Source organism: Salmo trutta, chromosome 32 (genome assembly GCF_901001165.1).
Source record: "Salmo trutta chromosome 32, fSalTru1.1, whole genome shotgun sequence".
Taxonomy (NCBI): Eukaryota; Metazoa; Chordata; class Actinopteri; order Salmoniformes; family Salmonidae; genus Salmo; species Salmo trutta.
Window position 1 is genome coordinate 20,690,588 of NC_042988.1, and position 24,410 is coordinate 20,714,997.

A 24,410-nucleotide genomic window follows, 5' to 3' on the forward strand; every position below is an offset into this window, starting at 1 on the left:
CTTTTATCAGACTGTGTTAACATGTCTGGGACTCATGGATTTGTTTTGCTCTCTTTCTCTCTCCCTGCCCACAGCATCCCACATATGTACAGGCGCTCTTTGACTTTGACCCCCAGGAGGATGGCGAGCTGGGCTTCCGACGCGGAGACTTCATCCAGGTCCTGGACAACTCTGACCCTAACTGGTGGAAGGGAGGATGCCACGGGCTGACGGGCATGTTCCCCCGCAACTACGTCACACCAGTCAACCGGAACATGTAAATAAACATCAACAACCACCCTATACCCCCCCCCCCTCAACCCATCATGAAGACATCAGGAGCAGAGAGGGAGAATGCAACAAGGAATTAAAAATGGAGGAGTAGTTCTGTCGAAGGCATCACCTTGTCGGTGGCAGCTGAGCAAAGGCAACTTTTAACACTGAGAATGTTCGCCTCTGTAGTGAACGCTTCAGTCAGAACTGAACTGTCATTGAGGAAAAAACACAGAGAATCTAAGCATAGTGCATCAAAAGTGAAGATAATGAGAATGATTCTATACCTAGACTCCCACAGCTGCTTCTGTCCTCTCCTCTACATCTTCACATTCTGCGTTTCTTTTCCTTTTTTGCTGCATGTTTTAATCACCTAAATGAAATACCAATAAATCCTAACGCTGTTTTAAATAAAAATACATGTACAAATATTTTAAAAAATGATTGAAAAAATAACAAAAAAATACGGAGGTTATCTGCAGCAAGTTACCAAGTCCAAGATCATTGGCATGTGAGCATTGTACATCAGCCCAGGGCTGTATAAATAAATCACCTACAGTATAGAGAGAATCCATTTTTTAAGAATATATATTATATATTTGTATGTGTTTTACCAGTCATCACAAATTGTATTGTTTCTTCCATTTGTAAATTATGTTAAAAAAAAAATGTTAGTCTGGATAAGACCTAGAAGGTCTGGGATTTGCTGAATTGTCAGTATAATTGTCAGTATCATTTTTCCTGGATTATTTGAGGGCTCTCAGATAAAATGGCATGATATTTAAAACGTGAAATAATTTCTTTGTCTGATAAATGAGAGAATAATCTGTTATTTTTAACAAACCCAATCGTGTCAGGAAGCTAACGCTGAGCAGCGAGTAGAGCCATGTATGCTGCATGAGCTGTTGTATTATGAAACCCTGTAAAAGGCCAGCCACCTTTTGAAGCCAATGTATTTATTGCAGCCATTTTACTCTTGGGCCGTGAATGTAGCTGACTGAGTCCATAGACATTGACATGAGGGAAGCAAGGTCGGAGAACTGAACTGCACAACTGCAAGGGATTTCCGAGAAGTCTTGAATTAGTAATGGTGTCAATATAAAATTATATAGAGATGAATGAAATATATGCATATAGTACATACATATTCAAACACACACACGCATACATTAACAGTCCCCTCCTTGTTAGACTCACACATAACAAGTAGGTGAGTTGGATAATCACATGATGGCATGAGAAACAGTTTGAGAAAATTAAGTGTCTTTTATGCTAGGAGTTGAGAGATCAGCTTTACCAGTGTTGTTTTTCTCTCTGTCTGTGGCGTGTCAAGCACTTTTTATGTTAAGCATTTGATTTCTGGTGTTTGTTTTCTGTGTGTTTAGTTTCTTTGTTCTCTCTGGATAGTGCCTTTCTCTCTGGTGTTTCAGTGTCTCCGACCTGCTGCTTTGAGCCCCTTTGTGGGGCCCATCAATCCTGCAGTGAGAAACCATGTACATAATCCAACCTGTCCCATCAACTCCACATCTCCTTCCCAACATGGAACTTTTCTTATTTAAGTGTCTCTTGCCTTCTTCCCTGTTGATACTGTTATTTTTTTTGCTTCTTTTTTATTTTATTTTTTTATTAATTAAAATGCAATTCTACAAATAAAAAAGAGAGAAACCATGTGGTGTGGTCCATGGATAGGCGCGTAGTTATTTTTTCATCTTGTGATTCAACAAACCTTTTGATGGCTACATTCATCTGTATAGAAATGAATAGCCCATTACCTGGCTTTGCATCTGACAACCTGTAGGGGCTGGGACATGCATTGTTCGGCCATGAATCAGACAGGAATCACAAATAAATACCTATATTGACACATCAGGCTCCCCTGCGTGTCCAATGCCAAGTTCCTGTCCCTCTGGGTGCCATGAACAAGCTTCATTTGAAGAGGAAGCTGATGGCTTTAAGCACAGCCTTTAGTCCTTGGTACATACAGGGGTTTGCTGCCCGGTGAAAATGTACACATTGCATTACCCTCGGTCTGGTGGACTGTCTGCTTTTGTGTTCTGTTATTTTTAGCCCTTGAACACTTCCAACCAATCTGGCCACTTTCTGACTACATTGCGTCACATGCAGGCAGCCTTTCCACTGACGGACTCTTAACAAAACAGCGGACTGGGAACATTAAGTGCTCTCCATCCTCAGTCCATGGAATTCATTGTAGTCTGAGGATGTCATGTACTGTAAGAAGTCTCATCAGATCAGGAGTCTGGAGACATGTAAGTGAGCAGCATGAATATATCAGCCATATTTGATGACGTTGTCCCAGATAGCCAGGGAACTTCACAAACATTTACCAAAACCTGTCTTCTCCAAAAATGTGTCAGACAATTTCCCAGGGTCCCTATCTCCCACCATTTGAGGATCCATTAAATTATCAATTGTCTGTCAAATTTTCTACTAAGGGACTTGCTGGCTTTGAAAACATGGAAACATTTTTATAGATGTTGATGCAATTCACTGTGTGTTATTGCATGATTAAGTGTTTACATCAATTATTAATTGTTTGTTTGCTAAGATGCAACGTACAGTTTCTCTCCGCTTAGCTTGGTGTGTGTGTGCGCGTCAGTTTATCCATTTGGAGGTGTGGGAGTGTATACAGAGAAATACATATTTGTATTCTCCTTCAGACATCTAGAAGCATTGACACACACACTGAAATAACACGTCATACTTCCTGGGGCCTATTTCATTTGTGGAAATACGTGTGGGGCCTGTGTTTTTGGCACCACTGGCGCATCTTTTTTTACTGTGTCCAATGTACGGGTTTGGCAGGTGGAGGGACTGATTGGATGCTCAGGTTAAACTACAGCAGTAATACGCTACACAAGCCTCAATTGTAGTATGGAGATTAAATTAAACCTGAGGTCCATGGGCACCAGACATTTTCCAACATCCCTGACACCTGTTCAGAGGATCAAGACAATAGATTCATATTGCTGTCGTCTATTGGATTAAAAGTCAAAGGGTAGTGAGTAAGTTAAACAACCAAGTGGGAGGCATCCTGTCACTCACCCTGGGTCACACCAGTTCATGATCCACTATTGGAAGGTAGTATTCGAAGGCAAAACTTTCCAGATCTTTCCACTGCTATTGTTTATGCTGTCATCATATTCAAATAGGAATAACGACACCACTGATGTTCACCCGCTTACTGAACCTCATGCAAATAGTCTGTGAAATGCAAGCATTGGATTCTTTGTACTCCAGTCACCCCGTTACTTATCAGACTGAGATATCTCAATGGTGTACTTTTACATTACCACCATGACACTGTCAAAATGTCTCAATACAATCCAGACTGTCAGATCAAGCATGCCAAAACATGGTGTTTGTTCTACAATGCCTTTAATGGGTACACATAGTTTCCAATATGAAAACAAATCTGTTGTACCCACTACATTAAATCAAACACAGACGCAACTAAAAGGTCTGTGGTAAAGATAATCATCCTTGTATGATTGCAATTCCTGCCTGAAGACAGAAATGTTTATTCTGGTAGACATAATGCATTATCGCCACCTCCTGGCAATTATCATCATCTGAAATTAATTTGTTTTCCTCATGCCACCATTCGTTTCGACCACTGCAAGGCGCTATAATAATGTTAATCTTTTCCCCGTTTTCAATTTATTCGATATAAAAGTATGCATATGGCAATGTTTTCAAAGCTTCTTTTAAAAAATTACGTTAAAATACATTTTGTAAAAGTGCATCACTACGATAATGGGGTGTAGTGTTTGCGTCCTTACATGTCGGTTGCAAGAATCATTCGAGATGAATTAGTAAATGCTGCCTTTTCCTGTATGAACTCACTGCATTTGTACTCAATTATGACCCGACCACAAGACTGGACAGTGTACTGTATGGATTTTAGCAACAACCTACAAAAAAGTTGACCGTTGTCGGCAGGATTCGAACCTGCGCGGGAAGATCCCAATGGATTTCTAGTCCATCGCCTTAACCACTCGGCCACGACAACTTAATAATAAGCGTCTCAAAAAATGTGTGTAATCTATATGACAACATGTAACAAGTTTTTATCGAAAGTGTTACAATGGCATGAGGTTGTCGTGGCCGAGTGGTTAAGGCGACTATTTTAACATCAGCCGTAACGTGACGATGAGGAACACTCTTGGTGTTCTCTCAACCAGCTTCATGAGGAATGCTTTTCCAACAGTCTTGAAGTTCCTACATATGCTGAACACTTGTTGGCTGCTTTTCCTTCACTCTGCAGTCCAATGTATCCCAAACCATCTCAATTGGGTTGAGGTCGGGTTATTGTGGAGGCCAGGTCATCTGATGCAGCACTCCATCACTCTCATTCTTGGTCAAATAGCCCTTACACAGCCTGGAGGTGTGTTTTGGGTCATTGTCCTGTTGAAAAAAAAATGATAGTCCCACTAACCGCAAACCAGATGGGATGGCGTACCGCTGCAGAATACTGTGGTAGACATTCTGGTTAAGTGTGCCTTGAATGCTAAATAAATCACAGACAGTGTCACCAGCAAAGCCCCCCCACACCATCACACCCCCTCCTCAATGCTTCACGGTGGGAACCACACATGCGGAGATCATCCTTTCACATATTCTGAATCTCACAAAGACACAGTGGTTGGAACCAAAAATCTCAAATTTTGACTTATCAGATCAAAGTACAGGTTTCCACCTGTCTAATGTCCAATGTTTGTGTTTCTTGGTCCAAGCATGTTTCTTATTATTATTGGTGTCCTTTAGTAGTGCTTTCTTTGCAACAATTCGACAATGAAGGCCTGATTCACGTAGTCTCCTCTGAACAGTTGAAGTTGAGATGTGTCTGTTACTTGAACTCTGTGAAGCATTTATTTGGGCTGCAATTTCTGAGGCTGGTAACTCTAATGAACGTATCCTCTGCATCAGAGGTAACTCTGGGTCTTCCTTTCCTGTGGCGGTCCTCATGAGAGTCAGTTTCATAATAGAGCTTGATGGTTTTTGCGACTGCGTTTAAAGAAACTTTCAAAGTTCTTGACATTTTCCTCATTGACTGACCTTCATGTCTTCAAGTAATGATGGACTGTCATTTCTCTTTGTTTATTTGGACTTGTTATTTTACCAAATAGGGCTATCTTCTGTATACCACGCCTACCTTGTCACAACACAACTGATTGGCTCAAACGCATTAAGAAGGAAAGAAATTCCATAAATGAACTTTTAACAAGGCACACCTGTTAATTGAAATGCATTCCAGGTATGATTCCAGGTATGATTCCATATGTGTTATTTCATAGTGTTGATGTCTTCACTATTATTCTACAATGTAGAAAAAAGTTAAATAAAGAAAAGCCCTTGAATGAGTAGGTGTGTCCAAACTGTTGACTGGTAGTGTACATCATTGGTTACTACGATAAGGTTATCACACAAAGTCGTGTTATGATGGAGATAAGTCTATGATTGGATACATTGCAACACCAACAAGCCATCTTGTGATATACAGTATGAGTTATACAAATTGGTCAGTGCTATCCGGGATCTTTGGGACATTCCTACCCTAAACCCTAACCTTAATCACAAAGGATTAATTACCCTAACCTTAACCATAGCCCTTACTTATCCCTAACCAAAGTCAATGGTGTTTGGCGACGTCCCAATGATCCCGTATAGCACGGATCGATACAGATTATAACCTCTTCTGATGATGTGATTTCAGTAATTGTGGTGGAAGATAAGATTGATCATCACCCCTTTCAAATTAAACATAAAAACCCGCATTATCAGACCTTTTGTATTTACCAACGCATACCCTGGCAGAATACATTTTTAAAAATTACTTCACTTTTACTCTAGGAGTAAAATCATGGAGGGGTATGAAGGAACATTAAAAAGGAAGGAATATGCTTAAATTGGCAAAATAATAATTGAACATTATAACTTGAGAAATTTTAGAAAATAGCAACAAATGTTAGTTAAAAAAATTGAAAAGCAAGATGGAAACAAGCTAGCTATCATATCCTTTTCCCATTTATAGATATTCATAATACACGTTTGTAGCCTACTTGAGAAAACATAATTTCAGTCTTTTTATATTTTGCACTTCGGCAATAATTGCAAACTTCAGTTCAGAGTGCAATGACTCAATGTATATACAAATCACTTTGCCTGTTCAGGTCTACTGTACTGGAAGAACAGTCACCACGTGACATCAGCACCGGGCCTTCGGTCTGTTTTCAGTAGTCGGAGAGGAAGAAAAATGGCGGCTGCGACCGATCAGAAGCGGGACGCCAGCCATTCGTTTTGAGCTTTCTCACGTAAACCGAGACCGGGGCTTTACGGGACTACTTCTTTGGAATCTACGCAAATCAAGCTTTCTGGCGGTACCCGTTTTTCTTGTTTCTGTGAAGGCTAAATAAACGCAGAAATTGAAATTGAAAAGAATAGCTTTTATATATAATGAGGGGGAAAAGAGGCAGGCCGCCCAAAACCCTGCGGATGCAGGAGCCTTCATCCGAGCCGGAGCGTGGCTTGAGACCCAGGAGGGAGTTGAGGGCAAAGGGGAGAGGTAGTGCCGAGGTCGATTTTGAGAGTCCCAAGAGGGGAAATAACTCTTCATCTAGGGGCAGGAGGAAAGTGGGATCATCTCGCGGTAGGGGAAGAGGCAGAGGTTGTGGTGGCAGAGGAACTAGGGGCAGACGGTCAATCGCTAGATCTGTGGTTTATGATGATCATGAAAGTGATGAAGATGATGATGCTGTGAGTTTGAGATCTGAGGAGGACGAGTTGATAGAGGAAGAGACGATAACAGACGAGGAAGAAGAGGCCCTAAACGTGGAGTCAGACCCGCTTGAGGAAATTCTCGAGGAGGATGATGATGATGCCAGCTACTGTACTGAAAGCAGCTTTCTGAGTCAGAGCACTCATGGCAGCACTCCGGGTAAAACCGCAATATTGATCAAGCTGCTTAGAGAATGTTAGAAAACAATGACATTGTAACTAATTATAATTTGTCTGGGCGTATTTTCATTGGCATTAGTTCTTATAGTGCAGGAAGCTGTATTGTTCAAAATGGAGAATGCACTGACTGTGTATAAAAACAGGCCTAGTTTGAGTTCAAAATTGTTGAGGATGGAATGAAAGCTTTGCATTTAGCGATTTAGGCAGTGCACGAGAGCCGAATTGCACATTTTTGAATTCTGAAACATCTTTAACTAACAGTATTGTGCAAGATGTTATTCTAATTGTGTTTGCTAGTTTTGGATCTGACTTTGCTATTGCAATAGCTAGGTAGTTATAACGTACCTTATCTAACGTTAGCAAGCTTGGCTAACATGCTAATGCCTGAACCTGCTAAACAGCTGTGAATGCAGATTTATCATTTAGAAAACAACTAAAATGACCAACAACATTATATTAACATTCCATAGTGAGTAACATACACTAATAACTGGAGTGTTTCGTATTATAAAACAACACTTGATGATGCATAATTTCCTTGCAGGGGAATAGCTACTTAGCATGTCTAGCTAGTTAAATACTTTGTCAAATGTGTGTATAAATTAATGAGACTTAATTAACTTGGGGTTTTTCTTTAGCCCACTCTTACTTATCATTAGCTTCTTATATCCAGCATAGGTTTATTTTCACAGCTGAGAAGCAGATAAGTTCTTCAAGCTAGCTAGTTAGCAATGTCATGGGCTTGTGCTCTTGTCCAGGAGGACCCAGCTAGCTTGCTAGTAATCCACATCAGCTCGAGCTAATGACAGGACAGGGTACCATGTGGCCCATTGTTTTGAAAATAAGCGCCCTCAATTTCACCAGTTGTAACTATGTGAGGAAGAAGTTTCAGTGATGCAGCACAATAATGTTTTACATTCCCCAAAATACATAATGGAATTATTAATTTCAATGTTAAATTAATATCTATATTATTTAATATCCATAATATGTTATACACTTTGGAAATTAAATGCAAAAGTTATTTTTGTTTCAACACACTTGATGCACATTTTCTTACACAATAGATATAAGTAACTATTTTGATTATATTAAAGTTCATTATTATTTTCGGAAAGTATAATTTGAAAGATACTGGCAAACAATGTAAGAAAGATACCAAACTTAACTGTAGAATAGCAGAAAAGTAATGTTTATGTTGCTGTTGCAAAACATTATCACGGTGTTTGGATTAGACCCATTTTAAGGAGTAATTTTTTACATTGAAGGGGATGTCCATTATGTTAAATTGTTGTTCTTGACTTTCTCAATTGCAATAATATAACCCCTCTCAATTTTCTTCGTTCCTGGGTTTAATACCCTTGCCAACTCTGAGTTGGTGTAGTGTTTCGCCAAGTCCAAGACTTGATTTGTTTTAAAGCGGACCTGGCACCAATATAAAGAATCAAACATATTTCTGTGGCAGTAGATTTCAGAGACACTTGCGAACTCTCCTTTTACATGGCCAAGGCTAACATTTGTTCGCTTGTGTAAATTCTGTCTTCAACTTATTTCTTTACATTTTCATTAACCTATGATTTAAGCCTTTGAGACAATGTAATTCTGCTTTGTCTGGGTTTTATGTATGATTTACAGATTAACTAAAACTGAAATTGCAGTCTTTAAATCACAGATTATGGCACTCACTGCTCTCTCTCTCTCTGTCTGGCAGGGCGGAAGAGGACGCGGGTGCACTGCCCTCGCTCGCCCATCTTTGAGGAAAAGGAGATCCCTCCTCTGGAGCTGCCCAGAACCTCTGAGGACCTCATGGTGCCCAGCGAGGAACTGCTCAACGTGTCCTCCATCTACGAGGTCCTGCGCAACTTCAGCACGGTGCTGCGGCTCTCTCCCTTCCGCTTTGAGGACTTCTGTGCTGCGCTGGTAGGCCAGGAGCAGTGCACGCTGATGGCAGAGACCCACACAGCTCTGCTGAAGGCCATCCTGCGTGAGGAGGACACCTCCAACACCACGTTCGGTCCTGCTGACCTCAAGGACAGCGTCAACTCCACCCTCTACTTCATTGATGGTATGACGTGGCCCGAGGTGGTCCGTGCCTACTGCGAGAGCGACCAGGAGTACCACCATGTCCTGCCCTACCAGGAGGTGGAGGACTACCCCTACGGCCCTCTGGACAGTAAGATCAAGGTGCTGCAGTTCTTGGTGGATCAGTTCCTCACCACCAACATCGCCCGCGAGGAGTTGATGTCAGAGGGGGTGGTGCAGTATGATGACCACTGCAGGGTGTGCCACAGGTTGGGGGACCTGTTGTGCTGTGAGACCTGCTCTGCCGTCTACCACCTGGAGTGTGTGAAGCCGCCGCTGGTAGAGGTGCCGGAGGACGAATGGCAGTGTGAGATCTGCGTGGCACACAAGGTGCCCGGGGTCACAGACTGTGTGACAGAGATGCAGAAGAGCAAACCCTACATCCGCCAGGAGCCCATTGGCTACGACCGCCACCGGAGGCAATACTGGTTCCTAAACCGGAGGATAATTGTGTAAGTAATTACTGGCCCCCACCCCACTTCCCTTGTTGTGACTTCATCAATATTATGCACCATCTCCATACCATACTGAGGGATCTCACCTGAGTGATACATTGTGTTTTGTGATGTAGTCAGAGAGTGGATGTATGTCCTTGAGGTTCTTGAAAACAAGTTAATTGATTGCCTTCAGAATTACTTAGTAGTTTTTTCCAGTGCTGAATTGCTTGGTATAACATCAGTCATGTCTTGTGGATAGAATAATACACATTTTGTTGCTGAACACTATGTACACACAGATTGCCTGAGAGGGCTGATTTCAACTTGGAACATATATTTTCTAACTTGAATTTTAGTAGCTGGATGTTGCTGGTAATCACCCATATTCATGTAGAAGCAGCCTGGATTAACACTGCGTGTGAAAAATGTAGCTGATTTCAACGATGACTCTGAAGAGTGGGATCTATCTGACAAGCTGTGTCCCAGAGGGATCATTACTGGCGGTTTGAGACATCAGCCAGCGCAGCGAGGGTGCTGTGATTGTTAATTGTGCCCTTAGTTAGGGAGAAACTCCTGTGCTGTGATGCCATAGCCCCCCTGAGAGTTTACTGATCTGCTGCTGGAGTATCCACTTGTTCATCATGTTGCCTCCTCCATTTGAACATGTCTTCACAATTGCTTGTAATTGGTCTCTCTTGCGAGAGGCAAACAAAAAGGAATTAGGGGGCTGAAAAACAACATGCGTTCGAATGGAATTTAAGCTTATTGCCAATTTGCATTCAGTGTTGATTTTCCTTTGAAGTTAAGATATCTTTCTGTCCCGGTTAACGATGCCTCATGCAGCATTATATGCCATACAACGATGCCATCTCATGATGTATTCATTAAGGTCCTTGAACCAGTTTTTTATAAACAAACTAATTGTCAATTATATTCCATCTTATTTGTCACAACTCTAATAATGGTTGTTGGCCTGTTATTCCAGTGAGGAGGACGGGGAGCATGAGAAGAAGAAGATCTGGTACTACAGCACAAAGGTCCAGCTGGGAGAGCTCATAGAGTGTCTAGACAAGGAGTACTGGGAAAACGACCTTTGTGCCGTCCTCGAGGAGATGAGAGAGGAGGTGCACACTCACATGGACATCACTGAGGACCTCACCAACAAGGCCCGCGGCAACAACAAGGCCTTCCTCACGGCAGCCAACGGTAAGGATAGACAGCCACCTGCTGGACGCTCTGAATCACGGTCTGTCACACTGAAGAATTTTTAGCTGGTCCATGGCTTCTATGCATTGTCAATATAGAAATGGCAATGACAACCCCAAGGCTACATGTTGTGTAGCTCCTGTGCGGTTACATTCCAATACATGTCTGGTGAGGAGAGTACATTCTCCCTCGTGCTGAAGTATGATTAGGATGGTTGATGTATATGAACTGTCAGGGCCACAGGTAGCCTAGCGGTTAGAGTGCTGGGTCAGTAACTGAAAGGTCGCTGGTTCAAATACCCGAGACGATAAGGTGAAAAATCTGTCTGTGCTCTTGAGCAAGGCACTTAACCTTCATTTGCTCCAGGGGTGCTGTACTACTATGGCTGACCCTGTAAAACAACACATTTCACTGCACCTGTCCAGTGTATGTGACAATAAAAAAGCATCAAACATCATAGATGTTGCTACTCCCCTTTCTTTCTCAGCCTTTTTACTTGTCATGCAAACAGCGTTTGTCTTATTTCCATCCAAGGGAGAAGGTTGGTTTTAAACCAGTGTCGGTTTCTCTGTGTGGCTACTCTACTCCTACTTATAGAGCCTTCCTTTGTTTGTGCATTTCCTGACCACTAGATATCATAGTTCACACAAACCAAGCTTTATATGGTAAGCTTGCTTGGTTCTAGTTGTACTGTTTTGGGATCAGTCTCCTCAATTGTTAGACAATGAGGACTTTCTTTGACAGATATTCCAAAGACAAGGTAGATTTTCTTTAAAGTCAATGCAGAGTCGTTTCTCTCCTGTCTCGTTCCACCTGTACCATCTGTAGTGATGAATGGACCTCGCTGGTATTTTATCCTCTTCAGAAGCTCACTGCTTCATCTTCCCTCTGTGGTGAGTCCTTTATCTCTCCCTATGAAAACCTCAGTTATGAACCGTTGGCAGGTAGGGAATGGAGACTGATTTCATTTTCCATCTTCTCCTGTGACCCAGGATACTTTCACAGGCATAATGCTTTCTGCTGGCTGTCCACATCTTTTTTTGTTTGCTCTATTTCCCTGAATTAAGATTGGAATCTCTCTGTCTGCCTTTATGGGGAGAGATTTTATACCATATCATAGAACACATTATTGATCCACCACTCTCTTGCTTTTAGTGCTCAGACAGCAGTTTCATTAACGTCATCTCCGGAGCGTTGACCCACTGTTCCGTTTCAGGGAACAATAGTAGAGAAAGCAAATCAGGAGTGACTCACTAACATGGGTTCTAATGAGTTGTTCTTGGTTTTAGCTGCCAACGGCTAACTATATTGGTATTTAACTGTGCTGGGGATCACATGTGTTGTGACTTGGTTATTATTACCGGTCACAATCCGTTTCCACTCATTCTTCACACAGTCTCAAGTAGTGCTAGAAGGTGTATTAGCAATCTGTAAGATTGAGATGTTTGTGTGGTTGTTCTCTGAAGGTGAGTGACTGCTTCTATGAGAACTAGGATGGAAGGGGTTAACCTAGTGACAGGATGATCTTGACACTGTTACAAGCATTATACATAGGCCTATGTTACTTTCCAATTGCAATTTTAGCAGCTAGTTTTATATTGTTTCAAAATGTGTAGGAGAGCAATTTTGGAAAGCAATTATGGTTTGACTCCATTATATTTGTAATGCCATCCTGTAATAGAAAGGCATCATTTCAACAAACAGGCTAGGGCTAGTGTGAGCCAAACAACTCCATTCCATTTCTTATTGTCTAGCATAGCTTCTCTGGTTGGGAATTAGGTACTTGACACATCCCCTTGTATTTTTTGTTGTTGTATTTTACCCCTTTTTTCTCCCCAATTTCGATCTTGACTCATCGCTGCAACTCCCCCAACAGGCTTGAGGGGCAAAGGTCGAGTCATGCGTCCTCCGAAACATGACCCGTCAAACTGCGCTTCTTAACACCCGCCCGCTTAACCCGGAAGCCAGCCGCACCAATGTGTCGGAGGAAACACTGTTCACCTGACTACCGAGGTCAGCCTGCAGGTGCCCGGCTCGCCACAAGGAGTTGCTAGAGAGAAATGAGTCAAGTAAAGCCCCCCCCGGCCAAACCCTCCCCTAACCCAGACGACGCTGGGCCAACTGTGTGCCGCCCTATGGGACTCCCAATCACGGCCTGTTGTGATACAGCCCAGGAACGAATCAGGGTCTGTAGTGACGTCTCTAGCACTGCGATTTACATTTACGTCATTTAGCAGACGCTCTTATCCAGAGCGACTTACAAATTGGTGCATTCACCTTATGATATCCAGTGGAACAACCACTTTACAATAGTACATCTATATCTTTTTGGGGGGGGGGTTAGAAGGATTACTTTATCCTATCCCAGGTATTCCTTAAAGAGGTGGGGTTTCAGGTGTCTACGGAAGGTGGTGATTGACTCCGCTGTCCTGGCGTCGTGAGGGAGCTTGTTCCACCATTGGGGTGCCATAGCAGTGAACAGTTTTGACTGGGCTGAGCGGGAGCTGTGCTTCCTCAGAGGTAGGGAGGCGAGCAGGCCAGAGGTGGATGAACGCAGTGCCCTTGTTTGGGTGTAGGGCCTGATCAGAGCCTGAAGGTACGGAGGTGCCGTTCCCCTCACAGCTCCGTAGGCAAGCACCATGGTCTTGTAGCAGATGCGAGTTCAACTGGAAGCCAGTGTAGTGTGCGGAGGAGCGGGGTGACGTGAGAGAACTTGGGAAGGTTGAACACCAGACGGGCTGCGGCGTTCTGGATGAGTTGTAGGGGTTTAATGGCACAGGCAGGGAGCCCCGCCAACAGGGAGTTGCAGTAATCCAGACGGGAGATGACAAGTGCCTGGATTAGGACCTGCGCCGCTTCCTGTGTAAAGCAGGGTTGTACTCTGCAAATGTTGTATAGCATGAACCTACAGGATCGGGTCACCGCCATGATGTTAGCGGAGAACGACAGGGTGTTGTCCAGGGTCACGCCGAGGCTCTTAGCACTCTGGGAGGAGGACACAATGGAGTTGTCCACCGTGATGGCGAGATCATGGAAAGGGCAGTCCTTCCCCGGGAGGAAGAGCAGCTCCATCTTGCCGATGTTCAGCTTGAGGTGGTGATCTGTCATCCACACTGATATGTCTGCCAGACATGCAGAGATGCGATTCGCCACCTGGTTATCAGAAGGTGATGCAGTGCCTTAGACTGCTGCGCCACTCGGGAGCCCCACATCCCCTAGTTTTAATGCCTGACTGGTTGAGCTTAGACATACTTTACATAATAATGTGGTAAACAACATGTAGACCTACTGTTTACATAATAATGTGATAAACAACATGTAGACCTACTGATTTACATAATAATGTGATAAACAACATGTAGCTGTACTGTTTACATAATAATGTGATAAACAACATGTAGACCTACTGATTTACATAATAATGTGATACACAACATGTAGACCCACTGATTTACATAATAATGTGGTAAACAACATGTAGACCCACTGATTTACATAATAATGTGATAAACAACATGTAGACCCACTGATTTACATAATAATGTGATAAACAACATGTAGACCCACTGATTTACATAATAATGTGGTAAACAACATGTAGACCTACTGATTTACATAATAATGTGGTGGTAAACAACATGTAGACCTACTGATTTACATAATAATGTGGTGGTAAACAACATGTAGACCTACTGATTTACATAATAATGTGGTGGTACACAACATGTAGACCTACTGATTTACATAATAATGTGGTGATAAACAACATGTAGACCTACTGATTTACATAATAATGTGGTGGTAAACAACATGTAGACCTACTGATTTACATAATAATGTGGTGGTAAACAACATGTAGACCTACTGATTTACATAATAATGTGGTGGTAAACAACATGTAGACCTACTGATTTACATAATAATGTGGTGGTAAACACCATGTAGACCAACTGATTTACATAATAATGTGGTGGTAAACACCATGTAGACCAACTGATTTACATAATAATGTGGTGGTAAACAACATGTAGACCTACTGATTTACATAATAATGTGGTGGTAAACAATGTGTAGACCTACTGATTTACATAATAATGTGGTGGTAACCAACATGTAGACCTACTGATTTACATAATAATGTGGTGGTAAACACCATGTAGACCAACTGATTTACATAATAATGTGGTGGTAAACAACGTGTAGACCTACCGATTTACATAATAATGTGGTGGTAAACAACATGTAGACCTACTGATTTACATAATAATGTGGTGGTAAACACCATGTAGACCAACTGATTTACATAATAATCAAGTGGTAAACAACGTGTAGACCTCCTGATTTACATAATAATGTGGTGGTAAACAACATGTAGACCTACTGATTTACATAATAATGTGGTGGTAAACAACATGTAGACCTACTGATTTACACAAAGTTGAAATGTAGTCTCCGGTCAAACAGACCTAGCATGGTGTGTGGGTGTTGGCCATTTGCTTATCAGCTGTGTTGTTGTTTGTGTAGATGAGATCCTGGAACATGTGCAGGGCAGGCAGGAACGGCGAGCAGCGGAGCAGGCAGAGAAGGCCCCTACAGACACCACCAAGATAGAGGAAGAGACACCCACACACTGCTCTCCACTACCAGACCACAGAGAGCTCCAAGACCCTGAGTCTAAAGAGGAGGCAAGCTCACAAGGTAAGACTGGAGTTGCTCTTCTGTGAGTTGTGTATTGCCTATGAAGTCCTTTTCTGGATGCATCTTTCATGATGCCTTTTGAGGATGGCTACGTCTTTTTGTTGATCTGGTGAGGCGGTTGTGTGTTAAAGATCCAGAGTGAGTCTTGTATGTTTCACAGCAGCTGCAGCTCCTTCTACTGGAGAGGAGAACACCACCGTCCACCCCCCTAAGTCTGGCTCGTCCACCCAGGACGGCACTCTCCCTAAACCTGAACCCCCTAAGCCTGCTGAGGTGTCCTGCTCGGCTGCCTCTGAGAGCAGGGAGAGTGGGGAGGCCTCCATGGAGCCTGAGCAGGAGAGGCCAGGTACATGATGGAGAAAGTGCCCAGCAATCCGCATCTCTCCTCCCAGCCTCTCCTCCTCCTTGTCACACCTTGCTGTGGCTATGCATGTGTGCATCCATCATCATCGGTCTCATGCTCTGGCTGTCTCAAAGCATCTTCCATACTGTAGTTGTGCTCAATGTAATGTGATTGCTGTCACAGGGTGCATTGCTTTGGTGTCACTGCTACAGGCTTTTTGCTGCTGCTTCTTGGCTAGATGATGATCTTCATGCTGGTTGGCTGCTCCTCAATGTGACCATTTGTTGATTTGATTATTGGCTGTGTTTGGTAGAAAGTCTACTAAAGAGTGCTCATGGACCATTAAAGCTAAGTCATAGCTTCCTTTGAGGAAGAGAGTGTCTTGAATGGCTGCAACACGGTTACACAGTATGCCTTTCTGGTTATCTTCTGTCTACTAATTCAATACATGGATTACTAACAGAGGGAGTGGACTCTGTTGGGCAGCCTTCACTTAGTCGCCCAGTCCAGAGTAATGAGTGTAACAGAGGGGGCTCTACTCTGCCACAGTACTGCTCACTTCAGTATCACTCATTAAACTGAGGGTGTTGCTGACTTACTGAGATAATTATCCTTCAGGAATAAACATATTTTGTCTTAAGTATTTTCTTACTCCTTAAAGCACTCTGCTTTTCACATCTGCTTATGTAACATTTAAATAGCCCATTATTGTATCCCTTTATTTCTGTGGTTTTCTTTTCCAAGAATTTGTCTTTCATCCATCTTCATATGATTGAGATCTGCCTGGTTATTTTCTTCCTTCAACAGATGCGTTGTGCCTTTTTGCGGGATCTTGTGCTTTTGCCAACCATTTTGTGTTCCATTGTCTTGTGTAGTGTTCAGCATGCAAGGCTGAACAGTGCTCAGGAGGCTGTAAGTGTAGCCAGTTGTTATTGTAGTCACCTTGTTCATTGCTTACATGTTCTATTTTCTCAATGTATTCATTGTGTTAGCCGGATCCTGATGCGGGGCATTGTCTGGTCCACACATTGTGAACTTGTTCTCAGATAATGGTGTTTTGGTAGCAGCATCCCTGGCAGGCAGCGTCCACCACGCTAAGTCTGTCACAACCAGCCTTTTATTCTCACCTCAATACATCGGGGGAAATTGGCCTCCGTTCCTTTAGGGGAAACAAAAGGCTGGCTGCCTGCCTGAACCTTCCACCTGCTACCTCAGCGCAGTATATACAGCAAGGCCAATGTAACCCACAACTCAGATACACAATATCTTTCTTAATTTGGTTCTGCAGCCGCATTTTGCACTGCTTGTGTTGTGTTTTTTAGCCTTATCTGTCAGCCTGGACTGCTGAAGTGCAAATTCTTGCTCAGACTCACTGATTAAGCATTTCCCTGATGTTATGCTAATTGTGCATTATCATTAAGGGACAGGTGAGGCAGGGAAGGCATCAAGCCAAAAGCATTCTGTTTTTTACAATTGTTGTAAAAAAACTACTTTTTAAGTAGTTCATCCGTGTTTGCTCTGCATTGCCGTCATCATTTGCAATACTTTGTCAGTATAGACAGCTAGTGCCTGGTACTGGTGTTGACGCATGTTTTCACACAAAGGGAGCCTAAGGGGTTTGTGCTGCTCAGCTTCTCACTGTTCAATCCTCTCCTCCTCCCCAGATGATAAGCCTGTAGACTCAGAGTCCCATGGAGAGGAGGACCCCTCTGCCCAGTGCCAGCCTACTCCCCCACCACCACACCCTGGAGACGAGAACAGCAACAGCAGCCATGTCTCAGTGCCTGGGGTCCTCAGGAGGCCTGAAGAGCCAAACCTCGCTGACAGGTCCTCTCAGTCCTCCATCACCAGCCAGGACGACACGGGTACGCCATTGCCATACCATCCATACACTCAGGCCTCTGGAGGCACTCTGTTACTGATGCATGCACTGACTCATTCAACTTTCAAGGGCCTTGACTACCAAGTGACGTTTGAGTTACTGTTTGTATCATTGAACATTGCCTCCGCCGTGCTGGTTTTTGGCCCAATTAATCATGAATCCTTTATTCATGATTGACTTCTCTCTTTTAATTAATCCTCACTGATCTTAATGATGTGTTCTGTTGCTCGCAGGTGAAGGCAAGGAGAGTGTGAATGGGGAGGGGTCAGCGTCTGGACGGACTAACAATCGCATAGTGACTCGTCTGCGTAACCCCGACAGCAAGCTGAGCCAGCAGAAGACCCAGGGAGATGGCAGCCCTACACCCAGGGACAGCAAGGAGGTGAGACACCAACCAGACACTGTGTTAACCTTCTCTCGTCTCTGTGGTTTTTCACCCACAGCCTAGTCTCTCACATTAGGAGAAGGCAGCCTTACCAGGATTAAATGGATTGTCCTGTTATATTTTCAATCATCGAGACTGAAATCCAGTCCTCTGTTCCACATCGACTCACTTCTTTATTACACAATTAATGGAACTACCTGTAGTATCCCAATTGCCAAATCCCTATGGAAACGATGTCTCTCTTAGCTGTGTTTCTATTCAACTCGGCATATATATCCCCCTGTGTGTCTCTCCATTAGACATCTCCTCCCAGCTCTGAGAGTGAAGTGGCTCGTCTGGGTACTGTGAGGAAAGACTTGACGGTGAAGGGCAACCTGAACAACTTCTTCAAGCTGGGCCAGGAGGGCAAGTTCCGAGTCTACCACAACCAGTTCAGCACCAACACACTGGGCCTCAACAAGCACCAGCATCGTGAGGACCACGACAAGCGTCGCCACCTGTCCCATAAGTTCAGCCTAACCCCCGCCGGGGATTTCAAGTGGAACGGCTCCATCCACGGCTCCAAGGTGTTGACCATCTCCACCCTGCGGCTCACCATCATCCAGCTGGAGACCAATGTCCCCGCCCCCTTCCTGCACCCAAACTGGGCCTCGCACAGGTACGCTCCAGCACAGACTACTTACTCTGGCATAGGAAAGTGGGCTTCAGACCTGTTTCACACAATGGAGAAATGGAATATTATTGACTGATAAGGTCATGTGTGAAATCATGTTTTGCCATATAGTGAGGTTGTGGGTTTGGGATTTTACAGGACAAACTGGATTAAAGCGGTGCAGATGTGCAGTAAGGCTCGGGAGTTTGCCTTGGCGCTGGCCATCATGGAGTGTGCCATCAAACCAGTGGTCATGCTGCCTGTCTGGAAAGATGCGCTTGGACACACCAGGTAAGAGACAATGGTTGTGAATCAAAGGACTTAACCTGTTGAGGACGTACGTTCCGCTAGCGGAACCCCGTTCCGCCTGCGGAACCCCTAGCCAACAGCCAATGGCATCGCACGGCACGAAATACAAAACCAACTAAAATACCAAAATTCAATTTTCTCAAACAATCAACTATTTTACACCATTTTAAAGATAAGACTCTCGTTAATCTAACCACATTGTCCGATTTCAAAAAGGCTTTACAGCGAAAGCAAAACATTAGATTATGTTAGGAGAGTACATGGACACAAATAATCAGACACCCATTTTCCAAGCAAGCATATATGTCACATAAACCCAAACCACAGCTAAATGCAGCACTAACCTTTTGATGATCTTCATCAGATGACACTCCTAGGACATTATGTTATACAATACATGCATGTTTTGTTCAATCAAGTTCATATTTATATCAAAAAACAGCTTTTTACATTAGCATGTGATGTTCAGTACTAGCATACCCACCGCAAACTTCCGGTGAATTTACTAAATTACTCATGATAAACGTTGACAAAATGCATAACAATTATTTTAAGGATTATAGATACAGAACTCCATTATGCAATCGCTATGTCCGATTTTAAAATAGCTTTTCGGCGAAAGCACATTTTGCAATATTCTGAGTACATAGCTCGGCCATCACGGCTAGCTATTTTGACATCCGCCAACTTCGGAGTCACCTAAACTCAGAAATTACTATTAGAAAAATTGGATTACCTTTGCTGTTCTTCGTCAGAATGCACTCCCAGGACTTCTACTTCAACAACAAATGTTGTTTTGGTTCCAAATAATCCATAGTTCTATCCAAATACCTCTGTTTTGTTCGTGCGTTCAGGCCACTATCCGAAGGGTAATGCGCGAGCGCATTTCGTGACAAAAAAATTCAAAATATTCCATTACCGTACTTAGAAGCATGTCAAACGCTGTTTAAAATCAATTTTTATGCTATTTTTCTCGCAAAATAGAGATAATATTCCAACGTTGTATTCATTCAAAGAGAGAAAGAAAAACATGCCGAGTTCTCGTGACCGCGCATCTCCAGTCTCACTGTCCCCAGGCTGACCACTTACAAACTCTGCTCCTATACTTTGCCCAGAGACAACAGACACCCCATTCCACTTTCTGGTGGCTTTAGAGAGCCAATGGAAGCCTTAGAAAGTGTCACGTTACAGCACAGATGCTGTAATTTCGATAGAGATGTAACAGAAGGACAACAAATTTTCAGACGGGGCACTTCCTGCATGGAATCTTCTCAGGTTTTGGCCTGCCATATGAGTTCTGTTAGACTCACAGACACCATTCAAACAGTTTTAGAAACTTAAGAGTGTTTTCTATCCAAATCTACTAATTATATGCATATTCTAGTTTCTGGGCAGGAGTAGTAACCAGATTAAATCGGGTACGTTTTTTATCCGGCCGTGAAAATACTGCCCCCTATCGCAAAGAAGTTAATTCATTGCTGAATTTAGTTTTGAGTCATAGCACATCGACCCAACTCATCCTGCTCTCTGCGGTCTAGTGTACAATGCTAAACTGAATTAATTATATTGCTTCACTGCTCTGTTGATTATGAAGCATTCTGTTCACCTCTCTTCAGTGCAGAGGTCTGTAGTGGTGTGGGCAGTGTATGCAGAGTAGCTGACGCTTTTCCCATGAGTGAGAGGAGGTTCATTGTTGAAGATAATGGAGCCCTGACTAAACAAGCCAGAGTCACCTTGCTGTTTTGCTGTATTTTTTGTTCACTCTCCCCCCTCCCTCTCCCTTCAGGCTCCATCGCATGACCTCCATGGAGCGGGAGGAGAAAGAAAAGGGGAAAAAGAAAGAGAAAAAACTGGAGGATGAGGAGACTATGCAGCAGGCCACCTGGGTGAAGTATACCATCCCCATCAAACACCAGGTAAATCTGGGTTCACTTTCCTCTCAAGTCCTGTTTGGGCTTTTATGACTGCATGATGTCTGACAACATAATCATCCCTTTTGTATGCGATTGTGTTGTCTTTTATCTAACTGGTTCTTTCTCTCTGTGTGTAAGGTGTGGAAGCAGAAGGGGGAGGAGTACAGAGTAACTGGGTACGGGGGCTGGAGCTGGGTCAGTAAGACTCACGTCCATCGCTTTGTTCCCAGGCTACCAGGGAACACCAACGTCAACTACCGCAAAGCACTAGAAGGTAAGTGTTTCTTCTGAACACGTATTATCTTTGTCTTATCTCACTGATGATGATCAAGGGCACTCAAGCTGAAAATTTGGCTCCAGCATGCCTCAGTATAAATTAGGTGCTTCATGTGTTTTCATTTTAATCTCTCTATAGCCGCTAAAACTGGCAAAGAAAATGCAACATCCTGCCCGAACAAACAAAAATGTTTGCCCAAAGCACCAACAAGCTCGGAAACCCAGGCAAAAGAAGAGTCTACTCCAATTACTGAAGAAAAATACAAGGAGGAAACCTCCACCATGGAGTCATCTGAGAGCACTTCAACAGGAGAGGGGCAAACTCTGAAAGAGAAGGAAGAGAAAAATATCACAGAGAAGGTGGAGAAGAAGAAAGATGATCAGGTAGAGAAGACTGAGGACAAGATGGATGTTGACCCCAGTCCACCAGACACCTGTCTCAGTGAGGAAAAAGGTACAATGATATTACTTTTCATCAATAAACAAAGGGGGTCCCCTGCTGTTTCTCTGAATAAGACATTTTATTAGATGACATTTGGTATTTTCCCCATTCTTGCTATGATTGGCTGTGTTCTATATTCATCGGGTACTTAGCAGCTGTCTTTCAGGTCTCACAGTTAGCATTTTTTGGCTAATATCATTCATGGAGTTCTCTCTCTCTCTCTTTTAGGTATAGTGGACAGCAAATGCCCCTCGTCACTGACTGACCCTGCTGTGAAGGAGGAGCCCGGGGAGGAAGAAGAACATAGGCAGGAGGACTCTGAGGCCAAGCCACCTGTCCGCCCCTTCAACTGGGATGTGGTGAACGTCAGCGAGGGCTTCCAGCTCCGTACGGCCTACAAGAAGAAGGTGAAGACGTCCAAGCTCGACGGGCTGCTGGAGCGCAGAGTGAAACAGTTCACCCTGGAGGAGAAGCAGAGGCTAGAGCGCCTCAAACAGCAGTCAGCCCTGGCCAAACACACAGTCTCCAAGGAGAAAGTTAATACAGGGACTCCCACCACCATCAAGGCTTCTAAAGCAGACAAGTTAGCAGTGACACTGTGCACTAGCCTGAAAGCTGAGGATCAAGCAGTAGTTAAAGACACAATTGTTAAAAGGCTTGACTTTGACCAGGAGCAGCCAGTGAAATCCCAGCCCTCAGGAGAGACAGATAATCTGGATGTTAGATTAGGCTCCACCTGTAAACCCCAGGCAGCAGGAGCCACAGGCCCCAACCTCAACACCACAGGGTTGGCCAACCATGAGAGCAGCGTTCAGGGCCATGGTGGGGATGCGTTATCTCAAACGGAGCTGAATGGAGGCTCCCAGAAAAGCATAGACCTCAACAACAAAGTCAATTTGACATCTCTAGAACCGGCTTTAGGTGTGGCCAAACCTCCCAGAGCAGAAGTGACGATAGCAGGAGAAAACGGTAGGAAGCATGGTTATGAGGAGACAGAGCAAGGTAATGGACAGAGGGAGATAGAAAGCATGGACGTAGACCAAAGCAAACCACATTTAGTGGAGGTGAACGGGAAAGACGCTGTTGACACCAAGGCTCCTGTAGACTCAAAGATGCACTTAGACCTGGCCAACAAAGTGGACACCAAGGTCATGCTCCAGACGTTAGAGGGTGAGATCAAAACACTGCCAGTGAAGGAGCCTGTAAAATCCATTATGAACGGTACTCTCTCTCAGGACGGGTTAAAGGTCAACAACACTGTGTTAGCCACCAGCCCAGCCTTGGCGGACGTAGAGAGAAAGTCAGGCTCGGACACCACAACCTATCTGCCACCTCAGAAGGTTGCCAGACTGGAGAATAATGGTGACAGGGTGGCAGACTCCGTCACGTCGTCACTGTTAGGGCCGCCCACTGGTGTTCCAACGGTAAGCAACAGCACCAAGTCTGAGCCAATGGAAATTGGGCAGACGGCATCCAATAAGATCACCTCGTTTCCTATCCCCACTGCAGAGGAGTCCAGCTTGAGTAACAACACCACAGAGAACAGCAGTAACAGTACTGGGGTGCTGAAGACCATCACCCAAGTCACCACAACCACTACTACCATCATGTCAACAGAGTCTCGCACAGTGCAGATAGCTGAGGTCTCCAGCAGCACAAAGCCTGCAGTGATGCCTACTGCAGAGAGCTGTGCTGTGTCCACCCTCACCACCATGACCAAGACCACCGTCACCAGGGTCAGCTCCCCGACCCTCGGGGCTGCCGTCTCCGAGGAGACCAAGACTGTTGTCACTGCAATGTTGACAGATGCCAACTCTGGCCCCTCAGGCTCTTCAGTCACCTCCATGACAGTCAGTAAGGAGTACTCCACCAGAGACCGTGTCCGGCTACTAAAGTTCTCCCGTTCCAAGAAGACCCGCTCTGGTACCGCCCTCCCCTCCTACCGCAAGTTTGTCACCAAGAGTAGCAAGAAGAGCATCTTTGTACTGCCTAATGATGACCTGAAGAAGCTGGCGAGGAGAGGGGGCATCAGAGAGGTACCCATCTTCAACTACAACGCCAAGCCAGCCCTGGACATCTGGCCCTATCCCTCCCCCAGACCCACATTTGGAATCACGTGGAGGTTAGTCACGTAGTTGGCCCTTAGCCATTAGGCTGCCATTCACGCAGTGGACCACCTCATATGCTGTGCACTGAAATTAAAACACAGAAAGACAACAATACTTGGGCTAAAACCATTGAGAACATGGAACCAAGCACATTTGTCCGTATAGCTGTTTGGTTAAAGGTTGTTTTGATAACACTTACTGACTTGGGTCTCCTATGCAGATACCGTCTCCAGACTGTGAAGTCTCTGGCGGGGGTCAGTCTGATGCTGCGGCTGCTCTGGGCCTGCCTGAGGTGGGATGACATGGCTGTCAAGCCCTCCCCTGCTGTAGGAACCACCCGCACAGGTGAGTGCACAGCAATCCTACCCTCCTCTCCCTCTCTCTGCCCTCCTCTCTCAATTTGAAGATGAGGCACCATTTCAAACAGACATATTTTCTTTCTGCTTTCCC

At 44.1% G+C, this 24,410-nt stretch overlaps 2 protein-coding genes and 1 non-coding gene across 8 annotated transcripts in view; 2 read left to right on the forward strand and 1 right to left on the reverse strand.

Annotated features, from left to right (window-relative positions):
- LOC115171377 (growth factor receptor-bound protein 2) overlaps nt 1–1,922 on the forward strand; it is a 64,815-nt gene extending 62,893 nt beyond the window's left edge. Inside the window, exon 6 of the mRNA XM_029728129.1 lies at nt 75–1,922. Within this exon, the coding sequence (XP_029583989.1) occupies nt 75–260 (186 nt within the window). The 3' untranslated portion in view covers nt 261–1,922. The remainder of the gene's footprint in view (nt 1–74) is intronic.
- Nucleotides 1,923–4,200: 2,278 nt separating this feature from the next.
- Nucleotides 4,201–4,282, reverse strand: trnas-aga (transfer RNA serine (anticodon AGA)). Its single transcript has one exon. It is a non-coding gene; the product is annotated as a tRNA-Ser (tRNA).
- A 2,196-nt stretch (nt 4,283–6,478) lies between these two features.
- Nucleotides 6,479–24,410, forward strand: part of LOC115171378 (nucleosome-remodeling factor subunit BPTF) — a 28,259-nt gene continuing 10,327 nt past the window's right edge. For 4 of the 6 annotated variants that reach the window (XM_029728133.1, XM_029728130.1, XM_029728132.1 and 1 more), the window contains exons 1-14: nt 6,479–7,207; nt 8,939–9,761; nt 10,732–10,952; nt 15,477–15,650; nt 15,811–15,996; nt 17,658–17,858; nt 18,109–18,257; nt 18,560–18,918; nt 19,072–19,203; nt 21,008–21,137; nt 21,273–21,408; nt 21,550–21,864; nt 22,081–23,974; nt 24,181–24,305. In XM_029728133.1, coding sequence (XP_029583993.1) covers nt 6,727–7,207; nt 8,939–9,761; nt 10,732–10,952; nt 15,477–15,650; nt 15,811–15,996; nt 17,658–17,858; nt 18,109–18,257; nt 18,560–18,918; nt 19,072–19,203; nt 21,008–21,137; nt 21,273–21,408; nt 21,550–21,864; nt 22,081–23,974; nt 24,181–24,305 — 5,326 coding nt within the window. In that variant the 5' untranslated portion in view covers nt 6,479–6,726. The remainder of the gene's footprint in view (nt 7,208–8,938; nt 9,762–10,731; nt 10,953–15,476; nt 15,651–15,810; nt 15,997–17,657; nt 17,859–18,108; nt 18,258–18,559; nt 18,919–19,071; nt 19,204–21,007; nt 21,138–21,272; nt 21,409–21,549; nt 21,865–22,080; nt 23,975–24,180; nt 24,306–24,410) is intronic. The other 2 variants (XM_029728131.1, XM_029728135.1) reach the window with 2 other exon arrangements.